This window comes from Leptidea sinapis, chromosome 6, assembly GCF_905404315.1.
Source record: "Leptidea sinapis chromosome 6, ilLepSina1.1, whole genome shotgun sequence".
NCBI classification, from domain to species: Eukaryota; Metazoa; Arthropoda; class Insecta; order Lepidoptera; family Pieridae; genus Leptidea; species Leptidea sinapis.
The window spans coordinates 8,418,747-8,443,504 of NC_066270.1; the positions used below are offsets into that span (position 1 = coordinate 8,418,747).

At 35.2% G+C, this 24,758-nt stretch overlaps 2 protein-coding genes across 2 annotated transcripts in view; one reads left to right on the plus strand and one right to left on the minus strand.

Moving 5' to 3' along the window:
* Positions 1 to 13,706, plus strand: part of LOC126964950 (CAD protein) — a 77,242-nt gene extending 63,536 nt beyond the window's left edge. The window contains exons 2-11 of the mRNA XM_050808284.1: positions 151 to 279; positions 2,702 to 2,843; positions 4,438 to 4,711; positions 6,479 to 6,795; positions 7,189 to 10,327; positions 10,417 to 10,521; positions 10,606 to 10,854; positions 11,076 to 12,839; positions 12,941 to 13,324; positions 13,466 to 13,706. Of these exons, the coding sequence (XP_050664241.1) occupies positions 159 to 279; positions 2,702 to 2,843; positions 4,438 to 4,711; positions 6,479 to 6,795; positions 7,189 to 10,327; positions 10,417 to 10,521; positions 10,606 to 10,854; positions 11,076 to 12,839; positions 12,941 to 13,324; positions 13,466 to 13,672 (6,702 nt within the window). The 5' untranslated portion in view covers positions 151 to 158 and the 3' untranslated portion in view covers positions 13,673 to 13,706. The remainder of the gene's footprint in view (positions 1 to 150; positions 280 to 2,701; positions 2,844 to 4,437; positions 4,712 to 6,478; positions 6,796 to 7,188; positions 10,328 to 10,416; positions 10,522 to 10,605; positions 10,855 to 11,075; positions 12,840 to 12,940; positions 13,325 to 13,465) is intronic.
* LOC126964972 (uncharacterized) lies at positions 13,347 to 18,192 on the minus strand. The gene is made up of 4 exons (XM_050808335.1): positions 17,599 to 18,192; positions 16,386 to 16,675; positions 14,536 to 16,301; positions 13,347 to 14,428 (listed from the first exon to the last, which is right to left on the minus strand). The coding sequence occupies exons 1-4, from the start codon at positions 17,925 to 17,927 to the stop codon at positions 13,946 to 13,948; spliced, it is 2,868 nt and encodes a 955-aa protein (XP_050664292.1). The 5' UTR covers positions 17,928 to 18,192; the 3' UTR covers positions 13,347 to 13,945.
* Positions 18,193 to 24,758: the final 6,566 nt, after the last annotated feature.

Consider the following 24,758-nt stretch of genomic DNA (forward strand, 5'->3'; position numbering starts at 1 on the left):
TTTATATTACAAATCGACGTTTGCCGGTTCAGTATTTTATAAATATAATATCTCTAAATAATTTATAACAGCTAGATGCACAATTTTAAACGTCTTTTTCTGGTGATGTGGAATAATATTAAAGTAAAAGTAAAGATTAAAATCGCATAGATTTCAGTATGGATGAAAATCAGGATCTGTGTTGTGATGTTGGACCACCGTGCTGCCTAGTGTTGAGTGATGGAGCCGTTTTCCGAGGACGAAGTTTTGGTGCATCAGTCCCCGTTGATGGAGAAGTGGGTACGTATATCTCTCTACCGTCAACTTAACTTGGGACCTGGCTTGAATGACAGTTCTAGGATGTACGGTCAGCAAGAAAAACTTAAAAAAAGCGGTTTAAAAAAGAAATAGGTAGTTTTAACAATATTTAATTTAGTGTATTCATTTTTAACTGACTTCAAAGAGGAAGAGGTTCTCAATTCGATTCACTGATCGATGATCCCATTTCTATGATTTTTCTCTTCCCATAAAAAATTTACATAGTTTGGCCCGGTACTTTTCATTTTATGAACATTTTTTATGATTTTTTTTTGTTTACGTGGATGGTGTTAATATAGTTTGTGTACGGCTTTTTTAGGATTCTTATTAGGCCTATTATCTTGGTTGCTTATACAATATTATTAAGTATTAAGCCGTTTGCCCATAAGTGGGTCTTTCTATGTCCTTTCTGTGTTTCCTGTCATTCATAGCTAACAGACGTTCTTCAAGATTGGCGCCTATTTCTGTCATGAAGCAGTAATGTGTAAGCATTATTGTATTTCGGTCAGAAAAGGCAAATTACACTTAACATCTTATGTCTCATGGTGACTAGGGCAATTGTAGTGGCTCTCAGAATTTTTGGATTTTTCAAGAATCCTGCGTGGCACTGCATTGTAATGAGTAGGGAGTATCAATTACCATAAGCTGAACGTCCTGCTTCTCTTGGTCCCTTATTGTCATTAAAAAAAAAGATATTTCAGTCAGTGTATTTCGTTTGTAGTGTAGAGTTTCAACAGCATATTTTCGGAGTCGGTTAATTTTTTTGGTCTCGTTTATTGGGATCTATATTGTTTGAGGCGCACGGCACCTTTCATAGGCCTACCCATAGCTACTTAAAAAAATACTATTCAATATATTATGACAATAACTCTTATAGTTTACCTGATGTTTTAAAGTCGGTTTTTTAAACGTAGTTTTTTTTAATAAGTATTTATACATCTTGATGTATTGTAACATTATACATAGGTGTATATATAAAGTGTATTTTTTTTTCAAGTAAGTTATTGTTAATACGATTTATTACGTATTAAAAAAACTACTTACTAGATCCCGCTTAAACCAATTTTCGGTGGAAGTTTACATGATAATTGTTTATATTTTTTAGTGTTATCAATCTCTTATTTTAGAAGTTACGGGAGGGGGGACATTTTACCACTTTGGCAGCGTCTCTCGCGAAATCTATTTAGTTTAGTAAAAAATTATATTAGAAACCTAAACCTAGAAAAAAAAATTTCTGAGTTTCAGTTCTAAGTATGGGGAACCCCCAAAATTTATTGATTTTTTTTCTATTTTTGTGTGATAATCTTAATGCGCCTTACAGAATACATCTACTTACCAAGTTTCAACAGTATAGTTCTTATAGTTTCGACAAAAAGTAGCTGTGACATACGGACGGACAGACAGACATGACGTATCTATAAGGGTTCCGTTTTTTTCCATTGGGCTATGGAAGTTACTAAAGTTGTTATAGGCGTTTATGTGCCGAATTAAATTCATATTGTGACAGAACAAGGCCTGTATTAGTAATTGGGGTACGAAATATCGTATATTTATGAATTTCGTGTAGCTACTGTGGATCTAACAATTAGTAGTTGAGCTTTGGAAGATTGCTTAAGGTATTTACAGTCTTATTCATAATGACTAAGCGGAGATATAAAACATCGCTAATATATGCTTGTTAAAAAATGGCATTCATAATCGCATATTAGAGCTAAAACGCTCATTATCACTTCGATAAAGCTGACGTGACTTATAGCAGCTAGGACCCTTCTATAAACCTATTTTAAGCACTCGAACGCAAAAAAACATGGCCGACATCGATCAGCTGTTCGTTTAATAATGTGGTAAATAGCTTCCCGCTCAAAGTAGTTGGATATCCGTCATAGATTGACAACCCATAGACTTCAAAACTTTGATTTTTGAAGTTTGAAATTATTTAGACATCGACTTTGACAACTGACAAACTATTGACATTGTAAAGATGTCTTTTTCCATTGACAGTTCCTCATTAAATTAGTTAAATTCATGCTTTTTTTGTATGAAATGGCAACATTGCGTACTATAGAAACGTATTAGTTATGGGAGATTTACCTAACGAATATGAATAAGAAATTTTATCGAACGTTCGATAGGCTTAAAACACGTTTTAACTAATATAGCTTCATACCTTCGAAAAGCGTTTTATTACGAATAAGGCAGTTAGTATCGAGGGTAAGGAATAAAATTATGAGTGGGTGTTAAAAAGAGTTTTGGTTATAAAATTACGGAACCAAATTAAACTAAATTAACTTTAACACTAGTACTATATTTATTTAGGTTCATAACGAGGTACTGCCTTATTGCCTATATGATATTCACGCCCCTGGTACCTACAGCACGAATTAGTAATCATATTAATATTTAGTTTTCCAGACTGGTATGGTTGGATACCCTGAATCCCTCACTGATCCATCTTACCACACTCAACTCCTGGTGCTGACTTATCCATTGATTGGTAATTACGGAGTGCCAGACGAACAGGAAAAAGATGAACATGGATTACCCAGGTAATAAATAACCAAGAATAAATGTTCATTCATTAGTGGTTGCCTCTATGCGCCGTAGGCGAGGGCGTAAATCAGCCGAGTGTCTTTCTTTTATGAAAATAAGGGACGAGACGAGCCGGACGTTCAGCTGATGGTAATTGATACGCCCTGCCCATTACAATGCAGTGCCGCTCAGGATTCTTGAAAGAACCAAAAATTCTGAGCGGCACTACAACTGCGCTCGTCACCTTGAGACATAAGATGTCATGTCTCATTTGCCCAGTAATTTCATTAGCTACGGCGCCCTACAGACCGAAACACAGTAATACTTAGACATTACTGCTTCACGGCAGAAATAGGCGCCATTGTAGTGCCCATAATCTAGTCGGCATCCTGTGCAGTGGAGCCTCCCACTGGTAATAGTTGCTAGTGAGTAAGTTTCTCATAAGTAGCATACGCACTTTTTAACACACGAGGAAAACAAACAAGAAAATTATGGGGTAGGGCGCGCATTCTTTTTGCACGCGCCAAATGTAAAATTAATGTAAACATAATGAAATCATTTTACATTTTGAATCTTACTTATTTACATCATAATATGATGCAGCTTACTTAAAATTTATAATTTTTGTGATTAAATGCATTTACTTTGAACAAATTATTGTGAATCTTAAATAATTTGATAATAATAAATGTTTTTTGCCTGAATTTACTTATTCTTGTTACTATTATAGGGACATTTTTATTTATTCCAAAAATGTAAATGAATTTTCAGCGACATAAAACCTCTTTGTTACAAAAAAACCTGTATTACCCGGTTTAATTGAAAATGCTCTGTTAACTCATATATAATTTGCAGTTAGGTACTAACTTAACTTTGTAGAAATAAATCTATTATTTTTTTTCTAGAGGTGGAAAATACATTTACGTATTTAGTTACTTAATTAATTATTATTGATTATTTTTATATATTGAAGACCCCGAAACGGGGGCCATATGTCAGGCTCGGGTGTAAACATCCTTCCCGACTAAAAACCTCCTCGGTGCTGATAGCCCTAAAGACTTTTACAGCAAGCCGGGCGGTTTATGGCGTAAATAACGATGGGACCATTCTTATTCTAAATATTTTTATTTTTTGTTATTATTTTTACCACATTTGTATACATCTCTTAACATCATATTAATTATTTTAGGGTTTTTTATGTCTTTACGTTGGCCAACTTAAATGTACCAGTAATTATTGATATATGTTATTTTATAATAATAATCTGGACATCTGGATGTGTGGAGGTCCTCCACAGTGAGGTTTCCAAGGAGCTTTCTTCCACATACTACAAAGCTATGGAATGAATTTCCTTGTGCCGTGTTTCCGGGACGATACGACATAGGTACCTTCAAAAAAAGCTCGTACACCTTCCTTAAGGGCCAGCAACGCTCGTCTTGTGATGTAAGAGAATGTGGGCGGCGGTGATCACTTCACCAGGTGACCTGTACGCTCGTTTGTCCTCCTTTTCCATAAAAAAAATGATTAAACGAAACCACTAGAAAACTTTAACTTTGATGCAATAAGGCTCACTTTACAAGCAAGTGTTGAAACAATTATTTTCTACCACAGGTGGTTCGAGTCCTCGCGAATTTGGGCAGCTGGTCTGGTTGTTGGAGAAGTAAGCACACACGCTTGCCACTGGCGCGCTAAACAGTCACTGGGCAAATGGTTGAAGACCTACAACATCCCGGGAATATGCGACGTGGACACAAGAGCTCTTACATTCCGATTACGAGAGGGGGTGACATTGGGGAGGATTGTCCAAGGCATTCCACCCTTTGGACCATTGCCAGCCCTTGCCGATCCTAATACTAGAAATTTAGTCGCAGAAGTCTCTGTTAAGGTATGCCGATCATTAGCTATTATGCGGCATTGTATGCAGCAAAAGTTCTTTTTTCGAGGGGGTATATATAAGTAAGTAAGTAAGATCTTATCTGTGGGCAAGCAACATTATAGATGATTTAAATGCATTTTAGCTCTCCAAGTCGTGCCCGTTATTGAACATACAAACATTTGACATATAGAAATTATAATCAAATCATAAAAATTATCACAATACAAAATCTTCGGGATTCGAACCCACGACCTCTCGCGTTCGGTTCGAGTGCTCTTCCAACTGAACTAACCATTCGAGTGACGTATCGTCATAATATCTTGTATGCTTTGTTAAACTCTCAGGTTGTGGCTTCATCTACAGGATCTACTTTACAGTTGATAACCTGCTCAACCCCAATATTTGCATATTAGGAAATTGTCTTGAGATGTCGCTCTTGCAAATCCAAACAATTTGTATGTTTTTAAAGTGATACCTACTTTGACCCTACTTTTTTATATTTTTTTTATTAGTGTCAGTTAATAATAATAATATATAAACAACCTGAATGAAAACTCCTTTAAAAAATCGTACACAAACTACAATATACAACATCCACGTAAACAATTTTTCTATAAAAAATGTTCATAAAATGAAAACTACTGGGCCAAACTATGTAAAATTTTTATGAGACCAAATGACATCTATTTCTTCAAACTAAAGAATAATTACGTAAATCAGATCATAAATCTCAGCGTAATCAAACATAAAAAAATCGAATTGAGAACCTCCTCCTTTTTAAAGTCTGTTAAAAATATAAAATATAACTACCTATTTAAAACCAATTGAAAGAGCTTTACAAACTGACAAGCAAGAAAGATTACAAAATTCTTTAAACCATTAGCCTGAAGATAATAATAGTTAATCAATATGGTCAAAAATTAAATAATATAGTTTATTTTATTTTATTTATTTATTTATTTCTTATTAACAAATAACATATTATAGGTAACACAATTATTGTACATACATAAACTCATTTGAGTTTTACCGTGTACAATAAGGTCGTCGGAAGACATATAATATTATTTAAATTAAAAGTTTAATACTTAATTAACTACTTAAATTAAATTACTTATTTTTAAAGAAAAATGAAACAACTTAAAACTACATACAAATATTCATTATACAGAAGAAAAACAAAACAAAACAAAGGCATAAACATTTAAGTGCTAAGAAATTTTATGAACAACATTACAAACTAAATAACTTACAAATACCCTCAATATTAACACTACAAGTATTGTTGCTTTATCTACAGAGTGATTATTTTATTTATAAACAATAGAAATATCAAATATTTATTCGTTATTTCGTCACCCAGGAACGTATCCTGCTATAGTCTTATATAAATTACCATTCCATATTCACGGTTTCTGTATTCTCGGCGTATTACTAGTGGTAATATAGAGTAGTATATTCATTTACTTCATCATCATCATCATATCAGCCCGAAGACGTCCACTGCTGGACAAAGTCCTCCCCTAAAGATCTCCACGACCCACCCACGATCGGTAATGTGCTATCCTCACCTAACGTATTCCGGCGATCTTGACCAGATCGTCGGTCCATCTTGTGGGGGGGCCTACCGACACGGTGTCTTCCGTACGTGGTCGCCATTCGAGTACTTTACTATCCCAACAGGCATCTGAAGTATGAGCTCTGCATATTAAATAATATATAAATATTCATATACTTATTAACCAACTTAAATCCTGATCGAGTGTTTCATTGCAGGAACCCGTTGTATTCAATCCAAATGGGACCATTACTGTTGTGGCAATTGACTGTGGACTGAAATACAATCAACTCCGATGTTTAATTAAGAGAGATGCAAAAGTTGTAGTTGTTCCGTGGAACAGCAAAATCAACACAAAAGAATACGATGGACTATTTATAAGTAATGGACCCGGTGATCCACAAATTTGCAAAGCTACAGTCGATAATTTACAAAATTTAATAAAAGATAATAAAAATGTAAAACCCATTTTTGGTATTTGTCTGGGCCATCAATTACTAGCTACCGCAGCTGGTTGTACTACTTATAAAACTAGGTAACTATTTTTAAAAACATCTCTATAATTTCATAATAATTATTTTGAGTAACTAAGAATCCATAGGTAATATAGTAAATAACACTTAAATCTAGATAAGTTGCTACAGATACAAAACAAGAAACGTAATCCTCATATACAAATTCATTCTACAAACAAAATAGCGCGAGATGCTGTTACTGCTACCAAAAGGCTGGTGGCCCAGGTACCTGTTCCTCTTCGTTATTGTTGTATGAAAACGACTTGCTCTGGCTGTTGCCAACAACGCTGATGGGCTTAAATAGCAGGTTAAAGCAACCTGAAATCTTAATTATTATAACCACTGTTACGTTTCGAACTACCAAAATTGTTAGGCAAAATATTTTTTTTATTAAGTTTAATATATTTTTGCAGATACGGAAACCGTGGGCATAATTTACCTTGTACGCATAATGGGACAGAAAGATGTTTTATGACATCGCAAAATCATGGATTTGCTGTTGATACTAATTCTATGCCAGACAATTGGGAAATATTATTTACAAATGAAAATGATAAAACGAATGAAGGAATATATCATAAAACGTTACCTTATTTTAGTGTGCAATTCCATCCTGAGCATACAGCAGGTCCAACTGATTTGGAATGTCTATTCGATGTTTTTATTGAAGCAATAAAATTAACTAAAAACAAAAAACAGTTTTCCATAAACGACATGATAAGCAATAAAATCAGATTTACCCCCGCAATACCAGATAGGCCAAAAAAAGTTTTAATCCTTGGATCAGGAGGATTGTCCATTGGCCAAGCAGGAGAATTCGATTATTCCGGATCTCAAGGTGTTAAAGCAATGCAAGAAGAAAAAATACAAACCGTTCTCATTAATCCAAATATTGCTACTGTCCAAACCTCAAAAGGCTTGGCTGATAAAGTATACTTTTTACCTATCACACCGGAATATGTGGAGCAAGTCATAAAAGCTGAAAGGCCTACTGGTGTTCTACTTACTTTTGGCGGTCAGACAGCTCTAAATTGTGGTGTAGAACTAGAGAAAAATAAAGTATTTGATAGATATAACGTAAGTGTTCTAGGTACGCCGATACAATCAATAGTCGACACAGAAGATAGAAAAATATTCGCTGAAAAAATTAATGCTATTGGTGAAAAAGTTGCACCTAGCGCAGCAGTTTCTACTGTAGATGAAGCCCTAGCAGCTGCCTTGCTTATTGGATATCCAGTAATGGCTCGATCTGCTTTCTCTCTTGGAGGGTTGGGCTCGGGTTTTGCAAATAATGAGGAAGAACTCAAAGTTCTTGCACATCAGGCACTATCTCATTCTGAGCAGCTCATAATTGATAAGTCCTTAAAAGGTTGGAAAGAAGTGGAATATGAGGTAGTTAGAGATGCTTACGATAATTGCATAACAGTTTGTAACATGGAAAATGTTGATCCGTTAGGCATACACACCGGTGAGTCCATCGTAGTCGCACCTAGTCAAACATTGTCGAATCGTGAATACTATATGCTACGTAGTACTGCTCTTAAGGTGATAAGGCATTTCGGAATAGTAGGAGAGTGCAATATTCAGTACGCACTAAATCCCTGCTCTGAAGAATTTTTTATAATAGAAGTAAATGCAAGATTGTCAAGAAGTTCAGCCTTAGCCAGCAAAGCAACAGGCTATCCATTAGCATATGTTGCAGCTAAATTAGCTCTCGGTATACCCTTACCAAAAATAAAAAATTCAGTGACTGGTGTAACAACTGCTTGTTTTGAACCAAGTTTGGATTACTGCGTGGTTAAAATACCTCGTTGGGACTTAGCTAAGTTTAATCGCGTTAGTACAAAGATTGGAAGCTCAATGAAAAGTGTAGGAGAAGTTATGGCTATTGGCAGGTGTTTTGAAGAAGCTTTTCAAAAAGCATTACGAATGGTTGACGAAAATGTAAATGGATTTGATCCATACGTCAAAAAAGTAAATGAGAATGAGCTTCGGGAGCCAACTGATAAACGAATGTTTGTACTAGCTGCTGCCTTAAAGGCAGGTTACTCGGTTCAAAAGCTTTATGAACTCACCAAAATTGATCTCTGGTTCTTAAATAAGATGCAAAATATCATTCAATACTATACACTACTGGAATCCATAAGTGGACCCATTACTTCAAAATGTTTGAAATCGGCTAAAAAAATGGGATTTTCAGATAAACAGGTTGCAGCAGCTATAAAAAGTACAGAATTAGCTGTTAGAAAGCTTAGAGAAGAATACGGCTTAACTCCGTTCGTGAAACAAATTGATACCGTTGCTGCTGAATGGCCGGCATCAACTAATTACCTGTATTTAACCTACAATGCATGCACACATGATTTAGATTTCCCAGGAGAATTTACTATGGTCCTTGGGTCTGGGGTCTATAGAATAGGAAGCTCAGTTGAATTTGACTGGTGTGCTGTTGGTTGCTTGAGAGAATTAAAGAATCAAGGGAAAAAGACAATAATGATTAATTACAATCCTGAAACAGTGAGTACTGATTATGATATGAGTCATCGATTATATTTTGAGGAAATTTCCTTCGAGGTTGTTATGGATATTTATAACCACGAACACCCTGATGGTGTAATTCTGTGTATGGGTGGACAGCTACCAAATAATATTGCAATGGATTTACATAGGCAGCAAGCAGTTATTTTGGGTACATCACCAGACATGATTGATAATGCCGAAAACAGGTTTAAATTTTCGAGACTACTTGATCGTAAAGGTATTTTACAACCTCGCTGGAAAGAACTTACTGATCTTGAATCAGCCATTAGTTTTTGTGAAGAAGTGGGATATCCTTGTTTAGTAAGGCCGTCATATGTATTGAGTGGCGCGGCAATGAATGTAGCATATTCCCATCAAGAGTTGGAAACCTACTTAAAATCTGCAAGTCTTGTGAGCAAAGAACATCCTGTTGTGATATCGAAATATATACTAGACGCTAAGGAGATTGATGTAGATGTTGTAGCCGTGGATGGTGTTATTCTATGTATGGCCGTGTCGGAACATGTCGAAAATGCTGGCGTTCATTCTGGAGATGCTACATTAGTAACACCGCCTCAAGATATAAATAATGAAACACTTGGAAGAATAAAGGAGATTGCTCGAATCATTGCTGAAACTCTAGATGTCAGCGGACCGTTTAATATGCAACTGATTGCTAAAGACAATGAGTTAAAAGTTATAGAATGTAATGTGCGCGTATCAAGATCTTTTCCGTTTGTATCAAAAACACTTGATCATGACTTTGTTGCGATGGCTACTAAAGTCATACTCGGTATACCGGTTGAACCAGTGAATGTTATGAATGGATGTGGGAAGGTTGGTGTAAAGGTACCACAGTTCTCATTTTCACGATTATCGGGAGCGGATGTTACATTGGGTGTCGAGATGGCTTCAACTGGAGAAGTAGCTTGTTTTGGCGACAATAGATATGAAGCATACCTAAAATCTTTAATGAGCACCGGATTCAAGATACCCAAAAAAGCAATACTGCTTTCAATTGGAACATTCAAGGTATAATCAATACTGAACAGTTATCCAGAAAATGTTAATGTAACGATGAACAATGTGTGCTATTAACTTATTACTTTACTTTTTTTTAGCATAAAATGGAGCTGTTACCAAGTGTTAGGATTTTACATAAAATGGGATTTAAATTGTATGCAAGCATGGGTACAGGAGATTTTTATACTGAACATGGTGTTGAAGTGAGATATTATAACATTCTTAATATCTTTGATAATTTATTGAAATATGGACACTTATTTATAAAAAATCTTAAAAATGTTTAGGTGGAAAGTGTGCAGTGGACTTTTGATCACATTGGCGATTTGGACGATGCGAGACTTGATGGGGAGTTAATGCATTTAGCTGACTTCATGGCGAGACGACAGTTGGATTTAGTAATTAATTTGCCAATGAGAGGAGGTGCTCGACGAGTGTCTTCGTTCACAACTCATGGATATCGCACGCGGCGGTTAGCTGTTGATTATGCCGTTCCATTAGTTACTGATGTCAAATGTGCCAAGCTTTTAGTACAGGTAAAATTTATATATTATGTGCTGGTCATACTATAAAACAAAAACGATAAATGTGTAATATTATAATAATAATTAACTTTTGGTAACTAGAATAATAATCACTTACAAGATTTTTTGAAATTCTCCAGTTCGTTAGACATCACGTGCAAATTCATAGTCTTTTATCAGATTTTTTTAATCATGTTTCAAATATGTTACCTAATAATTATTTTTGTCGACAGGCCATGCTGCGATGTGACGGCATACCGTCGATGAAAACTCACACAGACTGCATGACATCACGAAATATTATTAAATTGCCCGGTTTTATTGATGTGCACGTTCATGTGCGCGAGCCAGGTGCCACCTATAAGGAAGATTTTGCTTCATGTACCGCATCAGCACTCGCTGGTGGAATTACTTTGATATGTGCAATGCCTAACACAAACCCTCCTGTGATTGACCGAACTTCGTTTGAATACGTATCAGCCTTAGCTCGAGTCAGCGCCCGGTGTGATTACGCTCTGTATGTTGGAGCATCTACAACAAATTGTGATAGTGCATCTGAGCTAGCACCACAAGCCGCTGCATTGAAAATGTACCTTAATGAAACATTTACCACACTTAAACTCGATGATATGACGATCTGGCAAAAACATTTGCAAAATTGGCCCAAAAAAGTTCCTATATGTGCGCATGCTGAACGTGAAAAAACGGGCGCAATCATTCTAATGGCATCGCTACTTGACAGACCCATACATATTTGTCATGTTGCTAGAAAAGAAGAAATATTAATAATTAAAGCAGCAAAGGAACGTGGGCTTAAAGTAACTTGTGAAGTGTGTCCACACCATTTATTCCTTAGTACCAATGAAATAAACCATATCGGTGCAGGTCGAGCGGAAGTGCGTCCTGTTTTATGCAGTCCCGAAGATCAGGCAGAGCTTTGGAAAAATATGGATATTATTGATGTATTTGCCACGGATCATGCGCCCCATTCTGTGGAAGAAAAAAACAGCGAAAAGCCACCTCCAGGATTCCCGGGCCTAGAAACAATATTACCTTTACTTTTGAATTCTGTACATCAAGGCCGACTCACAATTGAAGATCTGATAAATAAATTTCATAGAAACCCACGCAAAATATTTAATTTGCCTGAGCAACCGAATACATATGTTGAAGTAGACATGGATTACGAATGGACTATTCCCAATGCAATGGAATTCACAAAATCAAAGTGGACTCCATTTGCTGGTATGCACGTTAAAGGTGCTATTCATCGAGTAACGTTACGTGGTGAAATTGCATATGTAGAGGGACAAATTTTAGTCCCGCCAGGATTCGGTCAAAATGTTCGAGAGTGGCCAGCACCCAAAAAGCAAACATTCCCGGTTTATCAAATTGAAAAAGTCGATAAAGAAATAAGTCGTCCTAATTCTGCGTTAGATTTTCACAGTTCTCTAGAAGTAAGTAGATATAGCGATTATGAGCTTGATCAAACAGATCAAATCAAGCCAGATAGTAAATTAAATGTTCACTTTAATGAGCAGCCTGGATTCAGAAGTATGTCGCCATTACCTCAGCAGACTACAACAAGGCAAAGATGCGATAGTTCTTCTTTCTATAATCCACCACAATCTGGACCATCGCATCGTCAACGAAGTGAATTATTTGGAAAAAGTATCATAACTGTCGATTCGTTTAGCAAAGAGACTCTTAATGATATTTTCAATTTAGCTCAATTTATGAAAACCAGTGTCAGCAAAGGACGCTTCTTGGATGACATATTACGAGGGAAAGTGATGGCATCAATCTTCTATGAAGTTAGTACACGTACGAGCTGTAGTTTTGCAGCAGCTATGCAGCGCCTTGGAGGCTCAGTAATTCATAGCGATTCTACAAGCTCTTCGGCTAAGAAAGGTGAAACTTTAGAGGACAGTGTTGCAGTGATGGCTAGATATTCAGATATTGTTGTTTTACGTCATCCCGAACCAGGCGCTGTAGCTGTAAGTATTTAAAAATAAGCAAATAATCATTAAACATTACTGCCCGTTATTTTAATATTGACTTTACTGAGATGTTACAATATGTTCTTTTTTATTATTAGCAATCATCCAGACAGTGTCGTAAGCCTATTATAAATGCTGGTGATGGTATCGGTGAGCACCCAACTCAAGCTCTGTTGGATATCTTTACTATAAGAGAGGAAATTGGAACTGTCAACGGACTAACAATAACAATGGTAGGCGACCTGAAAAATGGCCGTACTGTACATTCGCTTGCTCGTTTGCTTACACTATATCAAGTCCAACTGCAGTATGTGAGTCCACCAGGTTTGGGTATGCCAAAACATATTATGGATTACGTGGCTAATAAAGGTGTACCCCAAAGAGTTTTCGATAAACTCGAGGATGTTCTTGGAGAGACACATGTTCTATACATGACTAGAATTCAGAGAGAACGATTTGAAAGGCCGGAAGATTATGAAAAGGTGAGTAAATAATATTAGTAAATCAATTTTTTCACTACATTTATTGCACTTCTCTACTTGTAATTTCTAATAAAATATTTTAATTACCTTATAAGAATATAGATTTACAATTACTAATAAAAATATTGTTAAACTTTGCAGATCAAGGGACTTTTGGTGGTAACTCCCCAATTAATGACCCGTGCACGGCGCCGTATGGTAGTCATGCATCCTCTGCCGCGAGTTGATGAAATATCTCCGGAATTTGATTCTGACCCTAGAGCCGCCTACTTTAGACAAGCTGAATATGGCATGTATGTACGAATGGCTTTGTTGGCCATGGTCGCTGGTAGCAATCCACTCATTTAATTGTAAGCAATAAATTATATGATTATAATTGCCTCATAGCTGTTTTATTTTGTATTTATAATAATAAATCACATTTTAATATTACTAATCTTAAACTAGCATCCAGATATAATATATAACATTCTCTATTGCTCATAATAAAACCGAGATTCTATTTAATTTAACCAAATTTCGTTAAGTCAAATTATAAATAAAAAATAAAAATGATATCACAATTCGTTGTCGAAATAATATAGGTACATTAAACTAAATTTTAATGAAATTTAATTTCTGCTATAACTTCGACTCTTCTGTTTCAACAATATCAAAATATGATTTAACATTAGACTTTTTTGTATTATCAGAGTGAACATCTACGAATGTAAATGGTGCAATACCAATACTTTCTGTTGGCGAATCTTGACTCATTATGTGCTCATATTTGGGTCTATGCTTGCGTATAACATTAGAATCTGTTATTCGATCATGGGACAGTTTGTCACGAACAGACACTTTATACCCAACTTGCTTAGCTAACATTCGCTGGCAATCTGCTAACTTATCACGAATTACATCCAAATATTCATGAGCTGTAACGTCACCAGCAGGTTCTTCACTGAGGAGAATACAGAGACGCTTTGCTTGCTCTAAGTATATAACAGCCTGCCGTATAGTACCAAACTTTTCACTAGAACGTGCCATCGCAATAAAATGAGGAATGAACAGTTCTAGGACTAAACGTCGTCGCTCAGTCTCCATTTTAGTCGGTATAATTATCTAAAAAGAAAATATTATCATATTATAATCAGATATTATCACAAGTACACATTATCAGCTAATAATAATATTGAAAATATAATTGGTCTATAAATAGTTTTACTTACATTTTTATTCATCTCTATATGTTCTTTTCCAGTATTCTTTCCAGTTTTCTTATTGTTTAAATTTGCTTTTCTTCTTTCTTTGATCTGTCGTTGTCTCTCTTTTTTCCATTGGTATTGTTTATCAGTAGCTTTCGCTTTATCCCATATATTATTTATATGTTCGTCTTCATCGCTATCCGATGATTCATCGCAATTTGTACTAATTATTGGTAGGTGAGGGTTGATAATACGTAATGGATTTTTACAAGTGAGAATTTCGTACAATTTACGACAGTCAAATGTTGGATAAAAATCTTTTTTAATGTATTTGAGTTTTTCAATTGCATACAATACATGCATGACGGGCGCTTCTAAAATATCAGCCAATTTCCTTTGTACCTTTAGTAATAATGGTTTCGGAATACATTTAAACTCATTGCAGTTCTCGATAAAATAATTTGGAAATCGTGACTGCCCAAAATAAACGTAAAACCTTCTCAAAAATAATCGCAATGTTTCTCCAAGTCGATCTTCTGGCCATTTAGCATAATTATCTTCACATTCCCAAAACAAATGGTTCTTTATATGACTTGCATCGATACCTATTTTAGATGTTTCATTTTCTATAAAAGTTTTGTGCAAAGCAAGTGCAAATAAATAACATCTCATGTGAGAATGTGCTAAACAACTTTCAAGATATCTTTCAGCTGCTGGAAATATTATCCTCCACTGTAGTTTTTGATCTGGGTTCAAGCCTCGCTTTGGGCGAAAGCCAACAGGTATTAAGAGACACCCGAAACCAATAGCTTTGTTTACCATGTGTTTTGTTGGCCACTGATAACTAAAATTAGTTCTTGGATTTTGTATAATTTTTCTTTCTCGTATAATCCACTGGTTGGCTGCATTTGGCCAAGCCGCTAATAGAGCAGGATATACTTCGTAGCTGGTTTTTGATCCATTTCTTAAGTTATCACAGTATACACTAGCCCCTTGAGTCAAAGCATTTTTTATAACATCTTGTTGAAATCCTAAGCCAGATCCCAAACTTATAATAAAATTATCAACAAAGTTGTTCATAAATGAAACAGAGTTAAGATACTGATGACTTTCATACAGATTTTTCGAAATAGATAAATTCGATGACGCATCATTTTCCTCTTCTTCGTCATCGCTCCAATTAAATGTTTTTTCATTCATTGTAATCCAACATTCATCGGGTAGTACTCCCGAGGATGCTGAGTCTTTTGATTGATAGCTAAGTTCAATCTTTTTTGGAGTAGTAACTTCGGTAATAGTTGAATATCCATAATCAGATTCTGTTTCACTGGATTCAGTCTGTCGACTTGAATTAGATCTGTAGCCTGACGTCTCGGTATCATCAGCTATGTGAATGTTTTCACTGGATTTATTTCGCTCATTTTTAATATCGTTTGTTGATTTTTTTAATATTGACTTCCTTGGTTTTGTTCTACTTCTGTCTAAAGAATGTTCAACACTTGTTGAACAACTATGAGTTTCACTATTGATATTGACGCTAAGCTCTGTCGAAATAGAATTTAAATTCAAATATCTACTACGATTTTCTATTTTGTCATTCGGGATTTTCCCCTTTGCGTTCGGTCGACACGTAAGCTCACCAGTATCACCTACATATAGTGAATCATCTGATGCATTTGATTCTTTTTCGGAGTCTGTATATATACTATCGTCGGAATGAGTATTTGATACATCGATGTCTTTGTGATGTGCACTTTCCAACACTTCCAGTTTCTTTAATTTAATGTACCCTGGAAATTGAATTTTTTCTCATTAGTGTCTTTAAATGTACTGTTGTAAGGTTACACCCAATTTATGATAAGATGGAAACCTACCTGGTTCTTTACAATCTTCCACACGCAACTTGTAGAACGGTGCATCTAGAACAGCACAATAATCAGATGTATCGCCTGGTTCACTAGCCTCAACATTATCATAGATAATGAACAATCTTGGGGCTGCAAGAGGCTCCAGCAAATCCCTTTGTCTTTGATAGCCCACGCATTCCTGTACACATTCTTGGAGCCTGTCCGCAAAGAACACGTGCTTATGTCGCTGTACCATAGCAGCGTCCATGGTGTGCTGCCGTTTTGTTATCGGATTGTCTTTTACAGTCTGAAGTTCTCTAAAATAAAAGAAAGCTATGCATAATTTACAATCATAAAACTACAACCTATGATTCGATCAATATTTCAAAAATATATGTATATAAAATAATTCCAGGTATTTAAATATGGATTAACATTGTTATTATGTTTTCAAAGAAATCTGAAGAAGCTGATATGAATTTAAATGGTATTTAAAAAGAAATCACCGCAATTGATACGAACGATAACAATATCTACGTTTAAGTGTGTTCTTGAAATATTATCATTAGTTATTCATTTATTTTATAATCATATCCGTATTAAAAGGCATGTTAATGTCGGAACATTCTTTAGAGTTAAGACTAAAGTACCCCGTGCACTTGAAAAATCTGCTTCAACGGGCACTCGTGCGGCGTACTAATCATTGTGGCGGTACTTTACCGTTTATACAACACACAACACATTCTTTAATCTTTATGATTATAAATGTGACGTCATTATATCGCTCTGCATCATACTTTAGAGAAATAACTTATCAATCTGGGATCATCAGTAAAAAATCAAAAAATTTCAATAGCACCAAATAATCCCTGATTATATTCACAAGAGCATTAAACGGATTAGCAAAATTATGTGTATCGTTCATTTATCAATACAATTTAGCAATAAATATATAAATTGTTTCTATTTATAAATTGTGCCATATACTACAAATATTTAAAGACATACTATAACATACGACAGACATAAAAGTATACTCTTATCTAATGAAGAATATAGACGATATAATAATATATTGCCGTATTAATTCTTCATTTTTCTATTTTATATCCAAAGATGTATTTTCAAATTTAGATAATGTTTTTAGACTAAGCAAATTAGAGCCAAACATATTTTATATGTTTAATATTGTCACTGTGTTCTGTGTTTAAATTATATTAATTTAATCAATGGAACATACCTCTCATAGTTTTCAAAGAACTGCACAGAAAGTAGTATGTTATTAAGCAGGAACGCATCCGAGTCATGATTCAATTGATGTCTCATCCGATCTAACGCTTCTTCATCGTACGAACGCACTAGTGAAGGCGGGGGCAACGGAGACGCCCGCAGGGTGGGTCCACTCATGGCTGCAGCTGGGTTTATCGGCGGCTCCTTGACTGCCGTTCTCTTGTTCACCGGGTTTGCATGCTTCTTCTTCTTCTCCTCCTTTCTCTGCTCCTTCCAACGTTCTCGTTCAAAAAACCGATCCGGCTCCTTTTGAGCCTTCTTTGACTTTGTGTTTCCCATCGCTATTGTGAACACATTTCCACAGTAATAAAATGATCCCAAGACCGTCGCGTTGAGGTGTGTTATCCTCTCACATATCTTAATAGCACTGATTAGCTTATTTGCTTTCAATTTTCAATTGGAATCTTATCACTAGATAATTATTTATTGATTTTTTTATAGATACACTTTAGCGATTACGGGTGCCTATACTGTCATGCATTGTGATAATATGCGTAGGAACATACTGAATGATTATATTTTAAAAAATAACGCTATTTTCTCTGTTCCACATTTAAATACTTCTTGTCGATGTTGTAATATGTTTACAATTAATAATATTGTCGGTCAACCAATTGCTAAGTATCTATGTTCTTTGTTCATTAACAATTATTAATATTTAAAAAAAAACAATCTGATTAGAGGTTTGTTTGTTGATATCAATTAAATGTTTTGAAATTTATTCTTTGATTTCACCTGAATCATCATTGGCCACTCATAAGTTATGACCGTTATCAGTTTATCTTCAGATGAGAAGGTTAATGTAATTAGGTTTTGAGGTAACTTCAAGCAAAGCAGGTAATTTTAAGTAAGTCTTAGACTAGGCTCTCAAAAATGATTTTAACAAAAACTTACTCTACCTGCGCGCCACATATCCCCAGATTTCTGGAATAAGCTGGTTGAGCTTTGCCATTCGATATTTAAAATTGATGACTATTATAATCATACGAAGACAAGGCTGAAAAGCGAAGCGACCTCTTTTGTCATTGGGCTGAATGCATGATGTCTATTGCCAGTATGATGGTTAGATGTACGCGAACTTTTTGAAAGAGTGAAGATTTTTTTTTTATATCCTTACCGCCCTAGGGCTTTTCTAGCTACATTATTACCCTAGAGCGCTAATTGGTCACCTACAAGTCCCATTTGGGGGTAATAAGGACCTACTTACCGAATATGAGAGATGTAAATGTTATTTAAAATACGTTTCAAATTTATCCTATTATATAAATCCTATTATTTATTTTCCCATTTAATTTGAAACGTGTATAGTTTTAGCAGTTTCATTATTTATAATAATAATGTTAACAGCTCATTTATAGGCCCGCGGCGCCGGTCCCCGGCTGTTACCGCGGAAACCGCTATGTTCCTGTATTTTAAATCTGTAATATCTTCGAAAATATTCAATTAAATTAGATGCCGTAATCGGTTAATTGATTTACATTGAATGCAAATTGGATAAGTATTAATTTATGATAATCACGTACGCCGACCAGTGTTAGTTATCGAAAATGAGTTGTAGTACTGCTATAAAAAGCTTTGGTGATAGAGAATCACCCTGTCTCACTCCTCGGCGGATTTGTATGTTTGCTCCCCGTTGTTCTAGTTTAACCCTGCTGATACTTCCGTTATAGATGTTTTTGAGTACTGTTATATATTTGTCATGAACTTGGCATTTCTCTAGAGCCTCACATATGGAATCGTGTGAAATTGTATTGTATGGTTTAGCATAGTCGACAAAAGCTATGTATAGTGGTCTGTTGAACTCGTTGTATTTCTACGACTTGTTGCATAACATGTATATTATCTATTCTGGAAAAACCAGAACGGAATCCTGCTTATGGAGTCATTCTGCTTTGTAGAATTGATGTGAATATTTATATACACGGTAGAAGGCTTATAGGCCTATAGTTACCTATATCTTGTGGATATCCTTTTTTGTACAGCAAAATTATATCAGATCTCTTCCACTGTTCAGGTACCTGGCTAGTATCTAAGACTTTATTGAATAGATAGGTATGGGGTTCTACAAGCAAAGAATAACCATTCTTTAGTACCTCATTTTGTAAGCCATCGCGTCCTGGGCTTTTATCTTGCTTTCTCTTTTGAATGTGTTTTATAATTTCTTTACCATCTATTGGTATTATGTCGTCAACCAGAATGGTATCCGTAGCCTTGTGATTTTTTCTAGAATGAAAAGTGGTTGAGTTCGAGGAGGTGTCAGTTTTTCTATCGTTATATAATATTCTGTAGAATTCTGTAGCGCAATTTATTACATCATTTCTACTTTTGGTCTCATTTATGTTGGTTTTTAGAGTCTGGATCCAGTTTTTGTGTGTTATCAGTCCTTTTTGCCTCTTTTCGAACTTCTGTGTTTTTGTAGGTTGTCGTGTATTATTTTATTTCTGTAATTTCGGTAGTCATTTTAAACGGCTTTGCTTGTACTTTTGTATAAGTCACTTAGATCCCCTTTCATTTTTTTAGTTTTATGCTTTATTTTCACTAATTCTTGTCGTTTTGAAAGATGTCCACTGTTTCTTTTCTTAGAATTTTCATAACAGTGTCTATTTTTAGCTCCTTTTGTTTTGATGTCATCTTATTGATTATGTTTTCTAATATATTATAAAAGTTTTGAAAGTCTTGCCCGCCCTCTCGTGTATTCAATTCCTTTATGTTTTGTTCTAAGTTCTTCAAATAAGAATTTATATCTTCTGTAGTTTTTAATGACTTTGCTTGTGATTTAAATGATTTTCTACTTTTCTATTATTTTCTAACATGTACCTAGCTCTAACAAGGCGATGGTCTGATCTGAATCCTAATCCATGGAGAACTTCTATTTTTCTTATATTTTTCAGATAAAAACTAACTCATTTTTAGTTTTTTCGTCTGGAAATTTCGTCTTGGTTATCCCAAGTCCGTTTACGATTTTTCCTCGCTTTGAAAAAGGTATTCATGATGGAAAGTTTATTTTCTACGGCATACTGCACAAGCTTTTCTCTTCTCTCACTCCGCTTTCCGTTTCCATATTTTCCAAGCACTAAGTTGTCAGTTATGCTTGTTTGGCCTATCTGAGCGTTAAAGTCACCAGTAAGAAGGACATGTTTTCCTGCTTGGTTAAGCGCTGTTTCTAAGGTCTCGTAAAATATCCTCTTCTGGTGCTCTTTCTGTAGGAGCGTAAACCTGTATTATTGACAGCGTCTTTTCGTTACATTTTATTTGCAGAATAGCAACTCGTTCAGATAGTCCTGTGAAGTTAAGAATCTTGTTTTTATGTTGTTTCTTAATTAAGAACTCCCACTCCATGCAAACCTGGTGTTGACCCTTTGTAGCAGAAGATGTAATCTTCATGTTCTTCTATGTTGCATCCATATCTCCTGACTTCTGCCATATCTAGTATGTCTATTTTTATTCTTTGTAACGAGTAAATCAATTCTAAGTATTTTTCTTTTGATAAGAGGGATCTAACGTTAAATGTTCCAATTTTGAGAAATTCTTTTTTCTTGTAGCTTAGCTGGAGGGTTGTGGTCTTTTTACCCCACGGAGACCAGCCGGCTTGGGGGAGATTTTGTTGCTGTTGTATTTTGTGTGTTATTTTTATTTATTTATTTAACCAATAAAGCCCCTATCCTGACAGAGTGACCTATTGCAATCGAGGCTTGACTTAAATTTAAGTATTTAAATTAATATAAACATAAATCTTACTAACAATCTATACCTACTATAGTAGATTATTACTATACTAATTACTATTACTCGAACATACAACAACTACTCTAATTTTAAACTCGTTCAGTGAGCAAGCAAACAAGTCAATCCTATGCGAAAGTTCATTTAAATTTCGTAGAGCGACTGTAAAAGGCGTGTCTCGCATTAGATTGGTTGTCGCTCGCGGAATTACGAGCAGCTGCTGTCGCCTTCGCCTTGTAGCGCATCCATCCGGTACCCACAGACCTATTCGCTCCAGTAAGGCTGTATGACTCACCATACCACTCAAAATTTTCCATTAATATATAACCAGGAGTACGTCCCTCCTAGTTTATAGTTTATTATACCCAACCATGCCAAGAATAAAAAGTGTAGGATATAGAAGTGGATATCCTGGGTATACTTTGTAGAGTTTTAGATACATAAACCTAACAAATTTATTTTGTATTCGTTCCAACATGAACTTGAATTTGGCTTCACGTGGAGCCCATATGATAGCATTTTCTTTTTATTAATCCGGTTACAGGTATTTTTTGATTGCCAGATTTTTTTTTTCTTTAAGTGAATTAATGGCTTTGCTTGTTCTTTTTATGTGTACAGGATATCTTTTTCTCTTTATATGTTACAGGATATCTTTTGATTAACCCCACGGAGTGTACTTGCTTTTTTTGGGAAGTTCGCTAGTTAAAAAAAAACAATAGTACATTATGATTATTCTATAACTTTATAAAACTTTTACTATGATACAGGAATATGAGATTTATCCATAGGAAGGTACTTATATACATCGTCCATTGACATACTATAAATAACTTAACTCCCAATGGCCTATTAAAAGGTCGTCAAATATGTTCGAGCGACAATATTTCTCTGAACACTGTCATTGCATGGCGTTCTATCCAAAGCGCGGTCAAAACACAACTGAACCAAAACTCTGCCTGATAGACGTATAGACAGAGTTTTGTTTCAGACAATTTTTGAGCGTGTTTGTGAGTCAAGTTGTTAATTATACGTCGAAGACATCGTCACTTATTATAATATAAACTACTATTATTTATTTTACAAGGTATAATATAATATGTGTCTAAATTAAAACAAAGGTATTATACAAATGAAAAACTTAATAATATATTTGATTAATATCGATATAATGTAGGTTTTTGGTTATCAAGTCTCTACTGTACAAACAGTATTCATAACATCGTAGACACACAGAAGCAACATGCTATTTCTATACTATATATTATATCTATCGAAATAACTTAAGGGAGCGAATTAAAGGTGACAAACCATTTTACTTTCTTTCATTTAAATATTGTTTGTTTAATAGCGATGGGACTTATTTAGCGTGAACGAAATTAGACCGTTCATTTTCATTCATCGACTAATTCGAATCGTGGTCTGTAGTTCACTTCCGACTTGAATGTAGATTGTAGTCGCTAAAAGGTTTACGTTGCGCTTGCGAGACGGAACAACCGAATCGACTGTCGGGCTCGTCGCGACCGCCGTGGTTAGAATAGACTTTGTTGATACGTAATAATGACTTCATTTGAATTTTATGAGAATTGTAAACTAAGATTTTTAATTTATACTACTTATATAATTTATACGTATATATAGAGCCTCTTGAGACAACCGATGAAAACAGGCTAGGTTTATTAGTTTAGTGTATGTGACAAGCTACGTCCTATACTCACGATTTGTATGTCACTTTGTGTTAGTGCGCGTGTATTGCTCAAAATAGAGGTTAACTGCCAACCTCAATTTTTTCGATGTTTTCACAGCTGTTACAGTCTATCTGTTTAGAGAGACTATAGTACTTTATACAGATAAATGATCTTAGTTATACTGACTAAATTAATAATATTAGTTTACAATTCACATTATGTTTTAAACTGACGACAAACAATCTCCTTCAACAACTCCTTGAACAAGCAGTCTAGCGAAACTCTCTAAGAAAAAAGAGATTGTATGAAACGTGCAGTTGATTAATAGATTGACAGACGATGGCTATAATCTTGTAAAAAACAGAGATAGACGAAATCCACTACGTTTTAAGCAACTGTTCGCTTTCAAACTTAGCCGGATTATACTTCGTCGCCATAATATTTTGCTTACTATTTCACACTTATGTCAAATCACTGCACGTTTCATACTAAACCAAATTTCAATTTTAGCTTAGGCAGTCCCGCCTCTTATTACGTAGTATTAACATACTCTTTGTGAACAAGTCCATTAGAAATACGTGAACTGTGACCGGTTGATTGAACTGGTTCGTTCATTCAACGCCCATCACTATTGTTTAATATTAAGCAAAATACTTTCGGCTCCGTATGGTCTTGATGATAACGATAATCCTGCCAATTCCCAAGGCCGTGCCGCTGCTCCTTGTTCTATCTAAACAAACGAAATTAATTTAAAGAGGATTGTTAGTTGTTAGTTACCAGTAGGAGGCTCCTTTGCACAGGATGCCGGTTAGATTATGGGTACCACAATGACGCCTATTTCTGCCGTGAAGCAGTAATGTAAACATTACTGTGTTTCCGTCTGAAGGGCGCCGTAGCTAGTGAAATCCTAGGCAAATGAGACTTAACATCTTACGTCTCAAGGTGACAAGCGCAATTGTAGTGCCGCTCAGAATTTTTGGCTTTTTTCAATGATTCTGAGCGGCACTTCATTGTATTGGACAGGGCGTATCAATAACCATCAGCTGAACGTCCTGCTCGTCTCGTCCCTTATTATCATAAAAAAAAGTTGTTAACTACAAATTTATTGGAAAGGTGCCTTATAAATATTAATACCAAAGTATAGGGAGTGTACCTAAGGGTTGAGATCTATAGAGGGTGCTCAAACTTTACTTAGGTATGTAAAACTTAGCTGAGTGTGATGAAACGCACACTTGACTTTTGCATTGGGCTGTCTTAACTTAAGCCCAGCATAAGTTTAGCTGTCAAATTACTATAAAAACGCAAAAAACCGTTTGGTGTCGAGACACTGGGCCCGTGAGGCCCAGAGGCGCGGAGAATGTTCAAAATACTATCTTCGCGCCTCAATAAGGCTACTGGAAACCCAAGTACTGGCAGCTATCTCGGTCAACGGATCAGCTTAGCTATCCAACGCGGAAATGCTGCCAGCATTCTTGGTACGCTTCCACGTAATGATAGTTTTAATTTTATGTAGTCATAATATTGTAAATATTGTTATAAGATTTGTTTTGTTTGAATAAATGTTTTAGAACAAATTGTTTAGAAAAGAATTCGACACAAAAAATAAAGTAAAGTCTGAGCAAAGATTTTGTACGCTCTAGATCTCAGTCCTAGAGTTAACAATATGTTTCAAAGTTACGTTCGCAATTGCAATGCGACAATA